At 31.6% G+C, this 21947-nt stretch overlaps 2 protein-coding genes across 2 annotated transcripts; one reads left to right on the top strand and one right to left on the bottom strand.

Annotated features, from left to right (window-relative positions):
- Positions 1 to 3711: 3711 nt before the first annotated feature.
- Positions 3712 to 7372, bottom strand: LOC100775463 (ruBisCO large subunit-binding protein subunit alpha, chloroplastic-like). Its single transcript, NM_001289219.2, has 8 exons — positions 7170 to 7372; positions 6873 to 7047; positions 6643 to 6764; positions 6276 to 6483; positions 5987 to 6132; positions 5387 to 5693; positions 4584 to 5035; positions 3712 to 4214 (listed from the first exon to the last, which is right to left on the bottom strand). The coding sequence occupies exons 1-8, from the start codon at positions 7224 to 7226 to the stop codon at positions 3927 to 3929; spliced, it is 1755 nt and encodes a 584-aa protein (NP_001276148.2). The 5' UTR covers positions 7227 to 7372; the 3' UTR covers positions 3712 to 3926.
- Positions 7373 to 14694: 7322 nt separating this feature from the next.
- On the top strand, positions 14695 to 21693 carry LOC100794093 (ABC transporter G family member 28). Its single transcript, XM_014764588.3, has 14 exons — positions 14695 to 15191; positions 15312 to 15388; positions 15692 to 15967; positions 16313 to 16376; positions 16461 to 16607; positions 16807 to 16841; positions 17205 to 17278; positions 17809 to 18662; positions 18959 to 19255; positions 19584 to 20075; positions 20148 to 20296; positions 20580 to 20869; positions 20952 to 21091; positions 21192 to 21693. The coding sequence occupies exons 1-14, from the start codon at positions 14968 to 14970 to the stop codon at positions 21346 to 21348; spliced, it is 3276 nt and encodes a 1091-aa protein (XP_014620074.1). The 5' UTR covers positions 14695 to 14967; the 3' UTR covers positions 21349 to 21693.
- Positions 21694 to 21947: the final 254 nt, after the last annotated feature.

Raw genomic sequence — 21947 nt, 5'->3', positions numbered from 1 at the left:
TTATGTTTAAATGAGACCGAGTCAAATGCTCTTTTGTTGTTTTATTGTCTCCAAATTTGGGTTTACATTTATGATTTGACTCATTTTCGCAGGCGTTTCACTTTTTTGCCGTGCATTTAATTAGGGGTAGATTCACATCAGGTGTTCAAGAAAAATTTCGTTGTTGTCTCGCTATAGCAATTACAGTCTACTGCATGTCTAGGAACAAACTTATTTTTGAAGATTATCAATTTTCTGTAATAGAGGCTATTAACAAGATTAAGTTTTTTATATATAGACAAGTGCAACTCTTGCATTTATTTTAGCATCTTGATATAAGTCTTCTTGTATTAGGGAGACTTTTTATTTTCTCGAGCTGCGGGATATGTCCCGTTTATTGTTGTATCATTTTGAGTTTAATATAATTTACATTTCTCTTAAAAAAAATGTATTTTCATCTTTACTATTAATTATTAAAGAAGAGTTACACAATTTTTTCCTTCTGATTTTAAGATATATAAGTACTTGTTTGTAGAAGTAACACTTTTTTTAGTTAAATTGATTCACAATCTTTATATTTTTATCAAAATTTTAATTAAGTCTTTAATTTTTTAAGATTTAATTACTCATTTAGTCTCAATAATTTTTAAATTTATATCTTTTAATTTTTATAGTTAATAAGTAAATTTTTTTAATTTCTAAAATTTAATTTTAATTCTCAAAATTTTTTGTCATTAAAATTATTTAATTAACAAAATTAAAAAAATTCAACAACAGGAAAATGTACACTTCAAAAACTAAAAATATTCACTAGGTCTAACAAATCACCGAACTTTTTTTTAAAGTAGATCCTCCATTTAATTGTTATTAAAAGGAAACTAACCAGATATAGCTAATTAGAAGTACAAACAATAAACAAATACTTTTAGAATATGTTATAAGTACAATGAACCAATTATAAAAGTTTTATGTGAAGTTTTAATCATTTATGATGTGAGAGACTTACACTTAGTTTTTAATCTAAGGATATAATTAAAAAAATATACTAAGAAAATGCTAAGATGCTAATTGTTTTGCTCTCAAATTTGTTTTTCAACTTCACAAGACATATTAAAAAAGGATATAACTCTTTGTTAAAGTGTAACAAAGACATCTGAAAGGTCCCCTTAAAAACCAATTCATAAAGGGATGGTCTATCTAGTTATATAAGCACTTATCATGTTAGTTAACCATCCGATGTGGGACTTTCAACACGTCCCCTCGAACCAGGGTTCGTCACCACAAAGCGAGGGATAGCGGCACTATCCACTACACCACTGGACATAACCTAGCTCTGATACCATGTTAAAGTGCAGAAAAGACATCCGAAAGGTTCCCTTAAAATCGGTTTATAAGGGAATGACCTACCCAACTATATAAACACTTATTATGTTTGTTAACCACCTAATTATTTTGCTCTCAAATTTACTTTTCAACGTGACATATTAAAAAAGAATATAACTCATAAAAAAATGAAAAGATGTATACAGCAGGAAAATAAGACTGACTTAAATTAACGTATTAAATAAACATAGCTAGCTCCCTTTAAATCAATAATGGGCGCATCTTCAATTTCTCATATTACACACATATCATCCATTTAGATGATGGGTTAAATATTCTTTCTAAGACTATCACTGATGAATCAGATTCTCTTGAAGCTGTTGGTCTCTATAATGAAATTGTATAGGGTTGCTATCAATCAAGAAAGATGCTACCTAAATAAAGAATCAGATTTTTTCGACTCTGCGTACACGAGAGAATTCTTTGGGGATCAGTAACAAACCGAACAATAAACATAGAGAACATTAATTATGCATTGAGTTCATTGGTGTAAATCAGAATAAATTTTGGGGAGCCCCAACCTATTAAGTTCGGTCACTGTAGTGTACAACTTCTTTCGAAAAGGAAGACATCTTGCAGATATACTCCAAATGCAAATGAATCAACTTGAAACCAGCTGCATATACTTGGGTTTTCCTTGGTTTTCTCTTCTGCATTTTTTTTATCGTAAAAAAAAATTAAAATGATAAAATAAAAAATAGGTAAATTCAGTGGCAGGATTTGGGTTTAAGGGAAACGAGACCAAATCCTTCATTTTTTTTTTCTTTCTTCCTGGGGTGTCATACAATATTTTTATATAAATTTTTTAAAGGAAGTTAAAAATTAGGGATCAATAAATTTATTATAACACATGTATCTACAAAAATCATTAAGAAAAAAAATATTAAATTATGTAAAAATTTTAATAAAATTAATTAGTAATAAAAATTATAGGTCTTTTGATTAAACTATGTAAAAATTTTAAAAAGTTTAAGTGACGGGACGGGTCTGAGTTTGAGGTCAGGACGGATGTAGTAATCCCATACCCATACCCGACTTTTGGTTATCGAAAAAAATTCGAACCCGAACTCATATCTAGTCAACTCGGATATTAGCCATTAAGGTCAGGACGAATTTGGACGGATACGCATGATTATGAGTTTTCTTGTCATGTCTATTTTATACGTATAAATATTACTGATTAGTCCCTACCACCATTAACCATATTATACATTGTTAATTTGATTCTTATTGTGTAACATTTTCAATTTGATCCGTAACATGCAGGGATTAAATTAAATGTGTTACATATAGGGACCAAACTAAGCATGAATTACACATAGGAAATATGTCAAGAATGCAAATACATAGGAACCAAATTAAGAACGTGTATGTACGAGTTAACGATCAACATATAATAATAGGGACTAAATCGATAATGTTTATGTAAGATTCAATAATGGACCGATGAGAGTGATCCACAATAGAACACAAGACACAAGCAAAGGAGTATGAAAAAAGACTTGGGTTATAGAGGCATAAGCGATTTTGGTGATTTTTTTTTTCCATGAAAAACACTTTCGAACTTAGGATTAAAACAATGTCCAATAAAACACTCAAGCTTATTTCGATGAAGTTAAAAAAGAGAGAAGAAAAGCAACAACCTTTTTAAAATGCACAACTTGCAACAAGTCAGTGATGACTAGAAGATAATCCATACATTTAAATTTTTTTTACAAGGGCTATATTGAAATTTGAACTTATGATCCATGTATACCATCCCAAACTCCACTGCTAGGCCGACCGTAGTAGTGAGTTTGCATTTCAACTGCTAAAATAGAAGATAAAACATCTTCAACGAGTAAAATGAAAACTTCGAGTACACATTTTTTTTTGTCAAATCTGAAGATGGAGCGAGGATTCTCATTGACTGCTTGCATGTAGATCGTTTGATTGATGTTGAAAATGACGGATGAATTCATGATGCTTGAATATTTAGTTTTGGTTTGGTGCATTACTTTCTTGGCACAGAAATGGACCAAATTATCTGTATATTTATCTCCCAAAAGAAATACGTGCAAGAAATTTCAGAAAGAATCCATGCATACGAATAATTGTAAATACATTAGTTCACCAATAGAATTTGGAGTGAAATTGACGAAATATGTTGAAGGAAAAGAAAAAGGTTCCTAGAAGTGTTCTAATGTTCCAAGACAACAAAAGTTTAAAAGACTTATTTGGGGTCCATTGTTTATTTTTTGTAGAATGAGTTTGTTAAGTCACTTAACTATCAAATGAGTTTGTTATTCCAATCTTAAAGTTGAACCAAAATTAAGAGCCTAAAACTACTTATGCTTACAACATTAAAACTTGAAGAAAAATATCAAATGACTACCTTATTTTCAATCATTAAACATGCCATGACTAGAATCCAATATTATAATCTCTTTTCTCTCATCAAGCCCAACAAATCTAAAACTGTTTACAAATACATTTTTTTTTCCGATTGAACAGAATTCGAACACATACGCACTTTCAATTTTCTGCACAAAACTGTTCTTCGCCGTAGCCCTACAGCCTAAAAATCAAACGGTAAGGCCTTGTGGGGCACCAGCTACAGGTGCCTTGGGCTTAGGTTTCTCCACCACAATGGCCTGCGTGGTCAACACCATTCCAGCAACTGAAGCAGCATTCTGCAAAGCACACCTAGTTACCTTGGCAGGGTCGATAACTCCAGCCTCCACTAAATTCTCATACCTGTCTGCCATGGCATTGTAACCGACCTCCCATTCACCACTCTTTATTTTCTCCACAACAACTTCACCTTCTATTCCAGCATTTTGAGCAATCAATGCTGCAGGAGCTATCAGTGCCTGCATATATAAGGCAGAAGGATCAGCATTCATAATATATTTTACATTAATATCATGATATATTAAGATAAATATAAAATACATAGCCCCTAATTATGTATACAAGGAGCAAGGGCAAATGTCATCTTGATTGTGTATCACAGTTCAACTTTCAGTAACACTATCAAATTGGCCATCCTATCACAGTTTTGTCGGGAATTTAATAGGTATCTAAGCATATATTTTTATTGCAGATGTTCTTTCTTTAATGTAAATGTGTAAGTAGTGTGCAATTTCATACGGTAAGCATAATTGTGGAACATGTGTGCTGTGAAAGCAATAATTATACCATACTCATCAAAATATGTGCAAATCAATCAGTATTCTGACCTTTTGCACAATGTCAGCTCCTAGCCTCTCATCTGCATCCTCAAGCTTGTCCTTGATTGCTGGGACATGAGTGGAGAGATGAACCAGTGCAGTGCCACCCCCAGGTACAATACCTTCCTCAATGGCAGCAAAAGTTGCATTCTTGGCATCCTCTATTCGGAGCTTCCGATCCTCAAGCTCAGTCTCTGTAGCAGCACCAACCTTGATGACTGCAACTCCACCAGACAGTTTAGCTATCCTCTCAGCCAGTTTCTCAGTATCATATACTGAGTCTGTCTGAGACAGCTCCTTCTTTAACTGAGCAACCCTGGCTTGCAACTCATCCTTTGTCGCAGCATCAGCAATGACAGTGGTAGAATCCTTGGAGATGGTAATTTTCCTAGCCAAACCAAGCTGCTCCACTGAGGTGTTTTCAACAAGCAGACCCAGATCACTAGCTTGGAACTCAGCACCTATCAGTTAAATATACAAAGTTGTCAAGAAAGTGTCTCAAGAAAGAACTAAATAATATACTACAAAATGATACTTGCACAGCAAATTCGTGTTTCTTACATAGCAATGCACTATATTATAGCCATGGAAGATGTGGCATTTCATCATATCAATGGGTATGGGACAAAATTCAAGGGTAACTTGACAAATGACTACTACATAGCCTTACAATAAACTAGACTAAATTTTTACCAGGACTAAAATACTTTTAACATTACCAACATACACAAATCATTCACATCAGCAACAAAATAATGTAACATGTAGTGAATATCCAACTATAAACTTTAACAAATAGAAATTTCACATACCAGTCAATATAGCAATGTCTTGAAGCAGGGCCTTTCGCCGCTCACCAAAGCCAGGAGCTTTAATGGCAGCAACGTTAAGGATACCACGCAGCTTATTCACGACAAGGGTGGCCAAAGCCTCACCAGTGACATCCTCGGCAATGATAAGCAAAGGAGCTCTCAACTGAGTGGTTTTCTCCAACAGTGGTATAATGTCTTTTATTGCTGAAATCTTCTGATCTGTAATCAACACTCTCGCATTCTCAAATTCAACAATCAACTTCTCAGGGTTTGTAACAAATTGAGGCGAGATATACCCTCTGTCAATCTACAAGATAACAAAGCCATACAGTTAGACTCAGAAACTAGATAACTCTTTGGCCCTATTTAGATAAACTTCTTAATAAACACATCAGTTAAACTTACGCATGTCAACTTTTAGAGAAGCTAAATAAGAGAACTTCTATAGAAGTTAAAGTGTATAAGCTGATTTTATAACATAAAAAAAAATCATTTAGCCTTTCTTTTTTTTCCATTTTCATAAGTACTTATTGAGAAGCTCATCCAAAAAAAAAAAACTTATATTTTTCACTATTATCAGAATTCTGCATAGAAGTATACCTCCATTCCTTCTTCCACTTCAACTGTGGTCTCAAACGATGATGAAGACTCAATGGACAAAACACCATCAGGTCCAACCTTATCAATTGCTTCCGCAATCATTTGCCCAATCAACTCATCATTTCCAGCAGAAATGGAAGCAACAGCTGTCACAACAACAACAAAACACAAAAAAAAATAAACTCATCACCCCAACAAACAAACCATAATTCACAACAAAAATTCTTAGAGCAATATCAAACTAACAACAACAACAATAGCAGTAGTAGTAGTAGCAGTAGTATAATACCTTTGATATCATCTCCACCTTTGACAGGCCTAGCCTTCTTCTCCAACTCCTCCACCAAACCCTGCACAGTCTTATCAATCCCTCTCTTAAGAGACACAGGATTTGCCCCAGAAGTCACACTGAGAAGCCCCAGCTTAATTATCTCGCGAGCAAGAACCGAAGCCGTGGTAGTCCCATCACCCGCAGAGTCGTTAGTCTTGCTAGCAACCTTAATTAAACATTTGCAGAGTCATTAATTAGTCTTACTAGCAACCTTATTTAACATTTTTCCACACACAAGTTCAAAACACCATCAGTATGCAAAAAAAAAAAAAAAAACCAGTCACTATTACACAAACAACAAAACAACCATAACATTCACACCAACCTCTCTGATAAGAGCTGCACCAGCATTCTCCATAGGATCGGGAAGCTCGATTGCGCGAGCAATGGTGACACCATCGTTGACCACTTTAGGACTTCCAAACTCATCCAACACAACATTCCTCCCTAAAAAAAGGAAAACATTGCAAGTAATTGTTAATTGCTAAGTATTGTTTATTGTTTAATCTCAATGTTAAAAAAACAAAACAAATCTAGAAATGCAAAAAAGCCCACCTCTGGGCCCAAGAGTGAGCCCAACAGCGTCGGCGAGCTTGTCAATGCCGGCCTGCATAGCAGAGCGGGAATGCTGGTCAAAGGCAATCTCTTTGGCGGAGGCTTTCACGGAGAAACGGTTATTCGGTTTCCGGTAATTTACTCTTCCATTATGGTTCGCTCTTCGGGTCAGAGACTGTAAAAAAGAAAAAAGAAGAAAAAAAAAATCGAAACCAATCAAATAAAATCGGAAAGTGAAATTGAAAATTGGAGGGGCTAGCGTAGCGTAGCGTAGCGTTGCGTTGCGTTGGTACGTACCTGGCGGTTGGGAGAGCGTAGAATGGAGGCTGAAGAGAGAGCGTTGGTTGAGGCCATGGTGTGGTGTGGAAATGGATAAGGGAGTGATTCTTCCACTACACTGAAAACAACAACAGAGTGAAGAAGATTAGGGTTTGGGCTTTTATGGAGAGTGGTTGGGGTTCTAGAAAATTCCACCTATTCCAGAACCGTTGAGGGGCTTCGTGTAAGGTTGGGTTGCAAATTGCTATTTGGGTTTGTCGCTTACTATTCTAGTATCATCACTATACCCCTTTGTAATATTAAAAACAACAAAAGAATTTTATTTTTATCTAAACAAAATATTTTTCTACACATTTTTTAATATTTTTTATTCATTAAAATTTATTGAAAATTATAATATTTTATGAGTCATATTTAATATTTTTATAAATATTAACAAATAATGAATAATATATTGATAAATATATTAATACTATTTCTTTTTCCTATATGATGTATTCTCTATTAAGAATTTTACTAAAATTAAGATTTTATTATTTTCTTAATTTAGTATTTAAATTTTTAAATGTGAAATGTAATTTATAATAAATGATAATACAAAATGTAAAGCGATAATATAGTTGTTAATATTAATATTATAAAAAAATATTTATCAATCAATGAATTTAATTCAGTTGATTTAAATATGATGTATTAATTGTTATAAATCTGATGACACTATTTTTTATTCTCACCTATTAAAAAAACATGCATCAATTTTTTTTATAAGAAAACATGTATATGTGCACAATAGATAATAAAGTTATTAGACTAAGTACATATTTTTGTTAACTGCTTCTGATTCCCAACATGTGTCTCGTGATATCTTTGGTAATCATATGTACAGTAATGTTTGTGTCATTTACATGGTTGACATGCGTATAAAAGTTGACTTTTAATTTAATTTTTTAACTTAACACTTTATTATCATTTTAATCCTTAAATTTAATAATTTATTAATATTTTAGCCTTTAAACTTAACTATGTATTGTCATTTTTTATCTTTGAAAATAATTTTAAATTTTTAATTAAATTTAATATTACATGTAAATTATTGGCATAATCATTACTTTATCCCTTTACTTTCATTTCATGTCCTCATATTTTTAACCTTTCCATACTTTGTAATTTATCTTAACTTTCACATCCATCATTTGTATGCAAAGTTTGTCATTTATTCTTAAATTGAAACATCAATTTTTTAACACAAATTGAAACATCAATTCTAATAGGAAAATAAAACAGAAATATCTTAAAAAAACTATTTAATTTTTTTTCTTAAATATATTGTCTAACTTCTTTAAAAAGTTATATTTTATTCAATTATTTTTAAATAATTTCTTCAACACTCTAATCATTATATTTAAAATTCTTTGAAATCTATATATACCTTATAGTAGTAATTTATAGTAGTAATTCATCGATCGCGTGACAATCAATCACATGAATCATATGTCATTCCTCCCAAGCTCAAATTATGCATTTTTCAAATAAACTTTTGAGTGCAAAATACATGTGAACATCTTCCTTCATGTTGAATTGTATGTCTAAGAGAAGAAAAACATATTAAATATAATTCCTTAATTATTTGTTTTTAGTACTATATTTTAAAGACTTATGTTAAGTCTTAATACAAATATTTATAGAATCACCAAGTGTGTGGATTAACTGGCATAAGATTATTTCAACTTAATCACAAATTTTGAATTTAAGATTTGGGTATGCAGTTGCATTAAATACTTGGATGAAATTTTTTATCATTCATAATAAATCTATTTGACTCAAATAATTTTTTTTTCAATAAAAACTACATGTGTTTTACACAAAAAAAAATAAAATACATTATTAAGGTGAAACCCAATTTTAATTAGGAATACAAAAAATACTTAAAGAATTAAATCTAAGTTTTGTCTTATCAAGCAATCCTCCAAAATAAAAGTCTATTATTAATAGGAAAAATTCTACATTTTCTTATTACTAATCCTTCTACTTGTTTTATACGTGGTAAGTACTGAATTGTTTTCTATGTTTCTGATACATTATATATATATATATATATATATATATATATATATATTAATTTAATACATTCTTTATATAAAAGCATAAAACATATTATATTACTCTATTAATAAACGTTTTTGCTGTTGCTGGTGTGGCATGATCACTATAAAGGTCTCACTCTCACTCCACGTCTTAACTTGTTCTTATTCAAGTTTTCTTTGGTTAATTAACTATGGAAAAGCCATGGCTTCTAAGACCCCTATCCCTCTTAAAGCCATCAACACAAAGCTACCATCTTTGAAAGCAAAGAAGGATCGCCACACTAAGGTGAATGGGAGAGAACGACGTGTTCTTTTGCCACCTTTGTGCGCCGCTCGCATCTTCCAACTCACTCGTGAGTTAGGCTGCAAGACTCATGGGGTGGCTTCTACGCCAGGGTGAACCCTCCATTATCGCCGCCACCAGCACCGGGTATCACCTTCTTGCTTCTTCCATGGTTGTATCTGCATCAACACCAACACCATCATTGTCTGAGGACCAAAACATTGTTGATATGCATGCAAATTCAATGGTTGCACCTACAAACATTGAGATTGAGTAAAAACAGGCATTTCTATCATTGGATTTTGATTTGTGGGCAAACTTTAATGTGGAGTATATGCTGCAATCGTTGATGACAAGGTTGGGCTGAGGGACAAGATAGCCAGTGATGAAAAAAAGAGAAAAAAATAGATATATTTCTGGTGTTTGTCTAAATTATTTTCTAATTACCGATTGCACACAAAATTAGTCCATGGTATTAGCATGTATAGCTTATTGTTGATTAATAGGTTGGCTTGTTCAATTTGGGGCTTTAATTATATTGTAGAAAATGTCTTTTTTTTTTCTTGTGAGCAAATCTTTATCATTATTCATAAAAAAAATAGAGTAGCGTTATTACGTACAAAAATTTTACACATCAAAATCAAAGCATATGATTTAAGCGGGTACCTTTTTTCTTAGTTTATAAATAAATAAATAAATAAATGTTCAGATAGGTTGAGTTTCGAGAAATTATCCTAAGATTGGGACATATGTCAAGATGCAAGAGTGTTTAGAATTTTAGGTGTTTCTTAAAATGTTTAGTATGAGACTTTTCTTCAATTGGGAATTTTTTTTCTTATTATGTTTATTTTGGGGGTTAGTTGCACTTGCACAAGCTTCAGACGGAAGAGAATAAAACAATCAATAAAAAGTTTTGTTTTTTTTATTTTAATTAATTCGGGCAATTTTTAAACCGTTAGTTAGGATTTGTAATTTAATTTTCTAAATGAATCGTGGTGATTTTTTGAGTTTGATAAAAATCACATTTTAAAATTTTTAATTGACATCATATTGATCACAGAAATCCAAAATAAATTTTTTAATATATATCAAATATCCAACAAAAAAAATTATTAGGCATCTAAAATAAAATTTATAAAATTATTAGGACCTAAAACATATTTAAGTCAATATTTATATTATAGTAATAAATATTTATATCTTTAAAATATTTTCCTCTAATTATATTACTTTCCAAATTATAATGGTAAATAAATATAGGTATCATAAAAGTGATAAGAATATATGAATTTAAATAAAATAAATCAATGAATAAATATTTATAAATTTATTAATATTTAAACTATAAGTGTCAGAACCTAATTTTGTCTAAATCCTAAAAAAAGGAAAAAAAACAATAAAAAAGAAAGAAACGAACAAAATAAAAGAAAAAGAAGAGAAATAAAAGACAAAAAATGTAAAAAGATATATATATATATATATATATATATATATATATATATATATATATATATATATACTGTGTGACCTATATGTCAAGAGAAGAGTACAATCCATAAAAGAGGAAATAAACATCTACATTAAATGCACAAAGATGGGGGAGGACAAAAATCGTATATATTAGATTGTGTCATTTGGTCATGCCGTCAGAGAAAAGAGATGGGTCATCAAATCACCCATCCTTCTCTCACTTTCTCATGTTTCTCTCTCCTCCTTTCTCCTCCCTTTCTTATTTTCCCCCATTCTTTCTTCTTCCTTTCTTCTTTCTTTCTTTTAACGATTTGTTGCTTTGTTGTTTCATGTTATCTTGTCGGTGGGCAACTTGGCTATTGTTGAAGTTCTCGTAGATTGAATTGCAATTTTCCCTTCGTTATTACATTTTATTTTGTTTTTTTTTCACATTTTGCAATTACCTTCATTTCTCCTTTCTATTTTTGTTGGCACCACTCTAACTCCTCAACGATGTTGTTGCCCCGGTGGCGATTTTGCATCGTCGAGCCTTGCACTAGTGGTGCTAGGGGGAGTGTCACCCTCTCTGGTGATTCCCCCTTTTCCGCGTCATTTTGGGAGTTAGGCACCTAGAATTTTTCAACCTTGTTGCCTAATTGTGGGTTGGACCGGGTTGTGCTGACCCAGTTCCAACCCTAACAAAAAATAAAATACTATTGTTATTTACACCTTCCTTTTAATATATATACACCTTTTTTATTTTGGGGCCTAGCCCATTTTTTTAAGTCTGAAATAAAATAAAAACTACTATTTACACACCATTTTTTAACATATGCACATTCTTTTCTTTTTGGCCCAGTCCTTTTGTTTTTTTGTATAATCTGAAATAAAATAAATATTGATGATTACACTCTCTCTTTTATATATGCACCCCTACCACTTAGGTTAGTGGCTAAGCCCACCATGTTAGTGTTGACTAAGTCAAAGTCAACCCATTTGACTTGGACAAAAAAATTTACAAGAAAAAAAGACAAGAAAAGGAAAATAAAAATAATTATAAATATTAGTGGATAGTTCTTTATTGTATTTTATTTTATGTATTGTCTCTATCGTTTATTGTATTTTTCAATGTGACTTTCTTTTCATCATTGCCTAGTTAGTTTATTGAATTAATAATGTATTATAAATATCTCATTATTCATCCTATTCCCATGTTTCAATCCTGCATCCTTAATTAATAAGTGTACACCCCATTTCTATTCTATCACTTTTTGTTCCCATTTTATTTATTTGATTTCCTAGCACTATGTCAACTATTTATTTATTTTTGCAAATCCGCATTAATATTCTTTAATACACGCTTGCGTTCTATGCACTCGATGCTGGGTCTCCGACTTGCTTGGTGGTGTTTCAATAAAGTGAGTAAATTTTGTGAATGCCATACTAGATCTCCAACTTACTTGACTTTACAAAATTTATCACAAAACCAAAATCTTTCAAAAAAAATAATAATAAGAATAATAAAATAAAATAAGATAAAATCAACTCAACAGACAAGCTTTTTTTCTACAAAGAACTTCTGATTTTCTCATTGCACATGAGGATACAAAGGGATGAGGACAAATCCCTTGTCGACCTAAAAAAACATAAAATTTCCTTTTTTTCCTTAAAAAAATAAAAATTCACTTTCTTTTTTAAAATAAACAAAAAAAAACAAACATAATTCATGTTTTCAAGAGAAAATAATAATTAAAAGAGTCACTTTATTTTATAGCACACTCGATTAAAGATTATCGTCTTTATGACAAGCATATAGGATGCTAACACCTTTCTCAGACCATTTTGAATCCTTTTTTTCCTGAATCCTTTTTTTTTTCTTCACAAATCATAGACCATTCCTTATTTTTTTTTGTTTTTCCAACGTTTTCCTTAAATAAACATTGATGTCACTATGTAAGTTTTCCTTTTTTGCAAAACAATTTATTTAATTTTATTTTGCTGTCCCGTCGTGATCCACATTGTAATAATATGAATAAATATTTATAACTATATTAATATTTTTCCTTTGTAAATATATTTGCATCACAACAGATGAAATTTTTATTTATAAATATATTAATATTTAAATTATGGAAACATATATTTGCATTTACTTTTTTTATTGAAATATTTTTGCATTTACTGGAATTGAAACTTTATATTTAAATGTATTAGTTCATAAATCGGTAAATATTCACATTATATGCCAGCATAATTTTTTCATGAAATCGTATCAAATATCTGAATTATATATACATTTTCACGTCATGTTATAAAAATGTATTATAACAACGACATAAGTATTTGGTTTTACCTCTTAAAAAAAGTATTTGGTTTTACATTAGAATTATAATTAAAATGGTATTGATATTTAAATCACAAGAATACATATTTACAGAAATATTTGTGTGGCATGGAACTTAAAATTTTACATAAATTTATATTAATATGTAAGTTATAGTTTTTTTTTTTAGTTTCAGACCTTTGGTTCATAAAAAAAAGTGATTCTCACTCATTGGGAGTTAGACTGAAAAATAAGTAGAAAATCATAAGATTTACGAAATTGAAACTTTACATATATTTAATGATATTAACATATAAAATTACGGCCTTGTCTATATGGTTCAAGTTTTTTAATTTTCTCCTCAATGTATGGTTGCTAAGTTAAGAGCTGATATGACTCAAGTCTTTTTTCCTAGAGGTTTTTAGTCCTCTAGTTGATGGACTCCACCAAAAAAAAATCATATATATAAAATTTTGAGATAAATATTTACATTCTATGCAAACAAAAACTAAAAAAAAAAGCATACCACTAAATAATATACACAACCATATTTACATGGCGCACAACTAGAAGCTTTATAATGAGTAATAGACTTAAATATGTTTTTAATTGTTAAAATTTAGGTTAATGTTGTTTTTGGTTCCCTAAATTTATATTTGGTTTTTTAAGTCCATCAATTTCAAAAAATGCTATTTTTAGTTCTTCTTAATGGATTTTTGGTGGTTTGAATGAATAATTTGTGTCATTTTTTTTACTGCATGAGGGATTATAAAGAGCACCTTTTAAAATTGAGGACTAAAAAAATTTTAGAATTTATGAGAAAAAACAATATGAAATTAAATTTGAGAGATTAAAAATATATTTAGCCTTTATTAATATTTAATTTACAAAATTAATATTTATATTGATATTATTTGTGAGTTCCATTTAAATATACTTATTTATTATGAAATAATTATATAAAAATGAGGAGCAATCAAATTACTCCAAGAGTAATTTTTTAGAGTTAATTCTCATCCTTATTATTTATTTTCTCGAAATATAATAATTAAACTTAATTATTTATTATAATCATTAAATCTTTAAAAAATAATGATAAAGAAAAAAAGTTACTTTTAAGATAGTTACTCTAAGATAATTAGTCTCAGAATAGCTAGATCCATTCTGTAAAAAAAAAAAAAAAAAGTGTATATATAAGCGGTGCATGGTAGATGTCAACATGCTACGGGTAATGGTGCAAATTAAAATATGGTGTAACGCGAAGTTGCTTGTGTCATTTAGAGAAACCAACTTATGGGTGAGACACTTGCCTTAATTGCATCATAATTATAGTACTAATGCATATTTTTTATACATTCATTTCCATTCGTTGATTTATAGGCTACATAAAGGCATTCATTTTGATACAAGCAAATGTTGTTTCCTTATACATCGCCAAGTCTTCCTCCTTGTTGCCATTTCTTCATAGGAAAATGCGAATACCCAAATCTTCCGCTTTCTTTCTCTCTCTCCATCCACTGTCTGGTTTCCAATCCTCCATTGTCATCTCATCTCATCTCTATCTTTTTTCTTCTTTGCTTGTCAACCCATTTTCATCATGAATCCAACCATTTGTACCTACAATTTTTTCCCTTTCTTTTGATATCAATAAATCTTCCACATTCTAAATAAATAGATATGATCATGAATCTTCCTAACCAAACAAGGAAGGTTCCTTTTGTTATAGTTGTTGTATTAATAAACTTCATTGTGGGACCCAGGCTAATTTTTTGTCAGAAGAGTAGTGGTGGTGGTGGCGGCCTTGAGATAATCGCTCAAGAAGTATACCGTAGCATGTCCAATTATACATCTGTGTTCAAGAGTGCAATAAAAAAAGAATTGGGTTATTGCATAGTTGATGTGTGAGTCCCATCATTAATGTTTTAATCCCAAACTATGTACAAATACCTTTATTCTTGTCTTAGATAGTGTTGATTCAAATATATCACATTATTGATGGGTGTCATTTTGCTTACCTTCAGGGATGCTGATTGGAATGGAGCATTCAATTTCACCAAAGATCTTACCTTTTTGACCATTTGTGCCCAACAATTGAAAGGTACTTAATTACTTTCATCATTAAAACAATGACTAGCATTTTAGATATTTGTATACTGGCAAATGATAATTGATAAATGTACAAACAAATTGCATGTACACAAAACTGTAACACATAGAAAATATTTAATATCATCATATCAATATTGATGATCGTGTATGTACACCAGGGAAAAAATTGATTGTGCAAAATGTGTAGGGACTTTTTTTTTGGGATAGAACCATGTATCTTTGTTTCATTCTATAGTTTTTTCAGTAGTTTTTGGATAACTTGTGTTTGTTTTTTTTTTGTGTGACTTTTTAGGAGATATTACACAACGCATGTGCACAGAAGCAGAAATACAAGCTTATGGCCAAAGTTTTGCTAGTGGGAAGTCAGGAACCAGATCCAGCTTCTTGAAACCCAACATAAATTGTAATTTGAGCTCATGGGTTAATGGTTGTGAACCCGGATGGGGTTGCAAAGCTAATAAAAAAGTAGACATTGGTAGTAACAAAAAGGACATACCTATTAGATCCCTTGATTGTCAACCTTGTTGTGAAGGCTTCTTTTGCCCTCATGGTCTCACTTGCATGATACGTAAGTATTATTTATGCGCATACAACAAAAGTTACAAAACTAATTATTTTTATTTTTCTATGTACTTTTGCCATTGATTGACGTATGTTCTACCGAAGATATAAGGTTGGTTTAATGATAAAAAATAAAAGGAAGAAAGAATAAGTCGTGGGTTCTAATTTTTTCTAATAAAAACTAACAAACTAATAATTAATATTTATTGACAAAAAAAGGAGGCATGCCCTACTATTGCTCTTACCTACTATGATTGACTTTGATAACTTCAAACAAAAGAAAATTTCATATATGTGGTCATGTTAATGTGTTTGAATGTTCTAATTTCATTCATTTGTTGTGTTTTTGAAGCTTGCCCATTAGGCTCTTATTGTCCACGTGCACAGCTCAATAAAACTAGTGGAGTATGTGAACCGTAAGTCCTTCCCTTTTAAGTTATATTGTTCTACATTCTTGTTTTTGGCACACTTTAATATTTATCAACAGAATCAATATGCAGATATCGTTATCAGCTTCCTCCTGGAAAGCCTAACCATACTTGTGGTGGGGCAGATATTTGGGCAGATATTCAGAGTAGCGGTGAGGTGTTCTGTTCAGCAGGGTCATTTTGTCCCTCTACAATTGTAAAAAATCCTTGCAATAAAGGGTATTAATATCTATACTTAAACTTTCAGTTTTAGAACTTGACTTTAAATTTATATGTAGCCACTTGGTTTCTCACTGTCTATAACTATATGCTTTTAGTTATAGTACTGTTCTATAAATCTTGCACCTTGTTTTTGCTTATTGTTTGTTCTCTTGTCATTTATATACTACTCTAAATTCCTTTTATATGTGGATTGTAGGTATTATTGTAGAACAGGTTCTACTACTCAGGAACGTAAGTTTTCCAAGTCTATTAATTATTTGATTTCTTTTGTGAATTAAATTTGTTTGTAATCACATTTTTTATGGTTATTCTCATTCTCTATGTTCTTAAGTTTATGAAATTTATAAAATGTGAATGCAGGGGTGACAAAAAAAATTGTATTAGGGTTGTATTACCTCTTGTGACAAAAACAATTTAACATGTTACTCTTAAATTGTATTATGGTTGTATTATTCATTTGATAGTCATCATGCTAATTTTATATGCTATACAACTATATATTTGTTAGATACCATATGGGTGTATAAGCTGATCTGTGTGGCACGATATAATTCTAATAAACATTTCTCTTTTCTCTATTTTTATCTTCTCCAGGTTGTTTCAAGTTGGCATCTTGTGAGCCTAAGTCATCAAATCAAAATATTACTGCATATGGTGTCTTGGTTTTTGTAAGTAATATTTAAACATTTCATTTTAAGAAACATTTCTCATATATAAGTCATTGTGTAGTGTGAACCATGGTATTGTTTTTAGCTCTATTTCAAAATGACTTTTAAGTTGCGCTCTTTATTTTTGGGTTGTATGCTACACATCTTTTGCCAAATAGATTGCCTTTCATAAACATTTTAATGCTACACCTCTTTTGAGTCTGTTTGCTTTGCGAGTTGAGATGCCATGAAATCCAACGCACATTCACTGCAAAAGCAAAAAATGTGATGATTCTTGGAAACGGAGGTTGATGTAAACATATGTTGGGACCGACAAGCAAACTCTTTATTATTATCATTTGTCAATGACAATAATAAAATTTAACTATTCTTTTCTTTTTAATTATAAAATTAACTTTATGTCACTTTTGAGGCAATGGAAAAGTATTGCAGAATTTAACCTTTTTAGATGGAATTTGTAGCATGTTTAATTAAGACTCAAGTCCATTATGGTCCAATAGAACTAACTCTTAGCTTTGATTTCAATGCAGGCTGGCTTGTGTTTTTTGCTTATTATCATATACAATTGTTCTGACCAAGTTCTTGCAACTCGAGAAAAAAGACAAGCAAAATCAAGAGAAAGGGCTGCACAAAGTGTGCGAGAATCACAAGCACGTGAAAAATGGAAATCTGCAAAAGACGTGGCTAAAAAACATGCAGTAGGACTACAGTCACAATTGTCACGTACATTTTCTCGCAAAACTTCAAAGAAGCCAGATTTGAAAGGTGCTGCTTTACCACCTGTTGGTACATCAAAAGGAAAGAAAAAGGACAAAAATAATCTCTCAAAAATAATAAATGACATTGAGGAAAATCCTGATAGTTCAGAAGGGTTTAATGTTCAGATAGGAGATAAAAATGTCAAGAAACAAGCACCAAGGGGTAAGCAATTACACACTCAAAGTCAAATTTTCAAGTATGCATATGGTCAGATTGAAAAAGAGAAGGCTTTAGCAGAACAAAACAAAAACTTAACCTTTTCTGGAGTAATTTCAATGGCTAATGACATTGAGATAAGGAAGAGACCTACCATTGAGGTTGCTTTCAAAGACTTAACCCTCACTTTGAAAGGGAAAAACAAACATTTATTGAGATGTGTGACTGGTAAATTACATCCTGGTAGAGTTTCAGCAGTCATGGGGCCATCTGGGGCTGGCAAGACAACATTTCTTTCAGCTTTAACTGGAAAAGCAACTGGGTGCCACACAACTGGGCAAGTTCTTGTAAATGGTAAAGAATCTTCTATCAGGTCATACAAGAAAATCATTGGGTTTGTGCCACAAGATGATATTGTGCATGGCAATTTGACAGTGGAGGAAAATCTATGGTTTAGTGCTAGATGCAGGTATACTATATGTTAAGCATTTTATTCTCTTACACGACTTTAGAATTGCGGTTGCGGTGAGCCAGATAACCTTTAGCGGGCAATTGCGAGAAAACGCAGTTGATGCGGCCGCAATTGCAGAGTGTCAAAATACTTTGATGTTGCAGCCGCAATGCGGTTGTGGACCACAATTTAAAACCATGCTACTTTTATTCATAAGTCTAGTAAATAAAATGTTTGTGAGTTTATTGAATACATTTTCTTACTATCAATTTTCTTTTTTCCCTTTTTTTTACTATATTTGTTTGTCATTGTAGACTCTCTGCTGATCTACCAAAAGAAGAGAAGGTGTTAGTGGTTGAAAGAGTCATTGAGTCATTAGGTCTACAAGCAATAAGAGATTCTTTAGTTGGGACAGTGGAGAAACGAGGAATCTCGGGAGGTCAAAGGAAAAGAGTAAATGTTGGATTGGAAATGGTTATGGAACCTTCCCTTTTAATTTTGGACGAACCCACTTCTGGATTGGATAGTTCATCTTCTCAATTACTACTTAGAGCACTTAGACGTGAAGCTCTTGAGGGAGTAAACATATGTATGGTCCTTCACCAACCAAGGTGATTTTCATAATTTTCTTACATATATCAATATGCTTCTTAAGTAAACCCCAAAGATTAGTCTCTGAAATTGTAAGACTTGGTTACTTTAATACTTGATTTTGCAAAATGTCATTTACTTTTGTACTTAATGCCAATAGAAAATAAGGTATAAAAAGATTAAAAGTAAATGACTTTTTTCAAAGTTAAGAGCCAAATAAAGGCTTAGAAGTTTTAGTGGCTAGTCTATTCTAGGTGTTTAATGAAATGTATCCTAACATCTACCGCACAATGATGTCACTTACCAAAAATAATACATTTTTCTTGTTTTTTTTTCTGTGATCTCTAGTTACACCTTGTTCAAGATGTTTGACGATTTTATACTACTTGCAAAGGGAGGTCTTACAGTGTATCATGGACCAGTGAACAAAGTGGAAGAGTATTTTTCAAGCATGGGCATTAATGTCCCTGACCGTGTTAACCCTCCAGATTACTTCATTGACATTTTAGAAGGAATAGTAAAATTAAGCCCGAGCTTAGGAGTGAACTATAAACAACTACCTGTTAGATGGATGCTTCATAATGGGTACCCTGTGCCCATGGATATGCTAGCAACTATGGAAGGAATGGCCGCGCCAAGTGGTGAAGGTTCATCACATGGAGCAGCAACTGCTACACAAAACAATGAGGCACCTTCTTTTGCTGGAGAACTTTGGCAGGATGTGAAGTGCAATGTTGAGATGAAAAAGGATATCCTTCACCTTAACTTCTTAAGCTCAAATGATTTGTCTAATCGAATAACACCAGGAGTGTTCAACCAATACAAATACTTTCTTGGAAGGTAGGTTATGAGATTTTAAGGAATATTTCAAATAATTGTCAATTTTTTATATTTGTTATTGGTTCCTTGCAGAGTTGGTAAGCAGCGACTAAGAGAAGCTAGAACACAGGCTGTGGATTTTTTGATTTTGCTATTAGCTGGCCTTTGCTTAGGAACACTTGCTAAAGTGAGTGATGAATCATTTGGAGCAACTGGTTACACATACACTGTAATAGCAGTATGTAAGTTTCATCTGAATTTGTTGTTGAGGAGTGTTAGTAATACATTCTCTAACACAACTTTTTTAATACTCACATCTTTTACTATTAGTTGAAAATTATTGAAAACCACAAGATTATAAGTGCTACTCATTAAATATAAAGTGAGTACGACATAATGATGTGATTTCTAATAAGTTCATCCAATAATAAAGGGCGTGCTGAAAGAGTGTATTGTTAGTTAGCATTTTTCTCATTATTGTTACCAAGTTACCTATGTTGTCATCTAATAATGCTTTATTATCAGCTCTCCTTTCTAAAATTGCGGCTTTAAGATCATTCTCATTGGATAAGTTGCACTACTGGCGAGAAAGTTCTTCAGGCATGAGTAGTTTGGCTTACTTTCTATCAAAGGATACCGTCGACCATTTTAGCACAATTATCAAGCCACTAGTTTACCTTTCAATGTTTTATTTCTTCAACAATCCAAGATCTTCAGTCACAGATAACTACATGGTTCTGTTGTGTTTAGTCTATTGTGTCACTGGCATAGCTTATGTGTTAGCAATCTTTCTTCAACCAGGTCCAGCCCAATTGGTGAGCATTTAAATCTAGTTCCATTTTAGTTGATGTTGCCATGTCTTACTTTTAGTTACAAGTCATTTGTTGTATTATGCAGTGGTCAGTGTTACTTCCAGTAGTTTTGACTTTGGTAGCAACCTATAGCAGTGAAAAAGATAGCAAATATATAAAATTTCTATCTGACTTGTGCTACACCAAGTGGGCTCTTGAAGCATTTGTAATATCAAATGCTAAAAGGTTTGACTTATGATATATATGTTCATTGCTTCACATTGATTTTTATCTCTTGATTTTTTTTTTCATATGCTGATTTTTAAGATGATTTTCTCCGATGTAGATACACTGGAGTTTGGTTATTAAGTCGATGTGGTGCACTCTATACTAATGGCTATGATCTTAAACATTGGTACCAATGTTTAGGCCTTCTTATCGTAACGGGAATCATTAGTCGCATGCTTGCATTTTTCTGTATGATAACCTTCCAGAAGAAATAGTTTCAACTGCTTAATCCCTTAGTTTCTTTTTGGACAAATTAAAGATGGTATCTCAAAAAGCTGTGACTGGTGCTACAACCTTGTGGTGTGTGCCCAACAACTGTGTAAAGCAACATGACATTGGTGTATCTTGGTATGGACAAAGGCTTATTAGAGCAAGTTTAACATTTGATAGGTGTGGATAATGTAGCATTGTACTTCCTTGAAAGATACCCCTTCTCACTAATTGTCATTTTCAACACAATAACTAGTTTCAAATAAGCTTCAACAGTTTTGTGATTAACATTATCATTCACGACTCCATCATTTTGTTTAGTGTAATGTGTAGAGTTTTTAATTGTTCTATCCTTCAATATATGTTTCATGATTATTTTTTTGGGGTAAAAAGCTATTTGTGTTCAGTTGTGAACAGATTACAACCCATTTCGTTTAAAAAAATAATAGTGTACTAGCATCTTAAATTTTGAAGAATGTAACAAATTGTTGGTTTACTATCTCGCTGATTTAAAAGAAGTTACTAACCTTCTTATAAATGTTCAACTAATGTCTTTTTGTTTTATTCATAATGTTCAGGTAATTTCTTTATAATGCGAGCCATA

The sequence above is a fragment of the Glycine max genome, chromosome 12, assembly GCF_000004515.6.
Source record: "Glycine max cultivar Williams 82 chromosome 12, Glycine_max_v4.0, whole genome shotgun sequence".
Classification (NCBI taxonomy): domain Eukaryota; kingdom Viridiplantae; phylum Streptophyta; class Magnoliopsida; order Fabales; family Fabaceae; genus Glycine; species Glycine max.
Note: the sequence above shows the minus strand (reverse complement) of the source record. Positions and strands in the feature narration are given on the sequence as shown.

Bases quoted from the DNA above. Each gene is read 5' to 3' on its own strand.
- LOC100775463 (NM_001289219.2), bottom strand. From the start codon at position 7,226: ATGGCCTCAACCAACGCTCTCTCTTCAGCCTCCATTCTACGCTCTCCC. The intron at 5,694-5,986 runs GTATACTTCTAT...GTTATCTTGTAG, and splicing joins AAGTGGAAGAAGGAATGGAG to ATTGACAGAGGGTATATCTC. The intron at 4,215-4,583 runs GTCAGAATACTG...TTATATATGCAG, and splicing joins GAGCTGACATTGTGCAAAAG to GCACTGATAGCTCCTGCAGC.
- LOC100794093 (XM_014764588.3), top strand. From the start codon at position 14,968: ATGATCATGAATCTTCCTAACCAAACAAGGAAGGTTCCTTTTGTTATA. The intron at 16,608-16,806 runs GTATTAATATCT...TGTGGATTGTAG, and splicing joins AAAAATCCTTGCAATAAAGG to GTATTATTGTAGAACAGGTT. The intron at 19,256-19,583 runs GTGATTTTCATA...TGTGATCTCTAG, and splicing joins ATGGTCCTTCACCAACCAAG to TTACACCTTGTTCAAGATGT.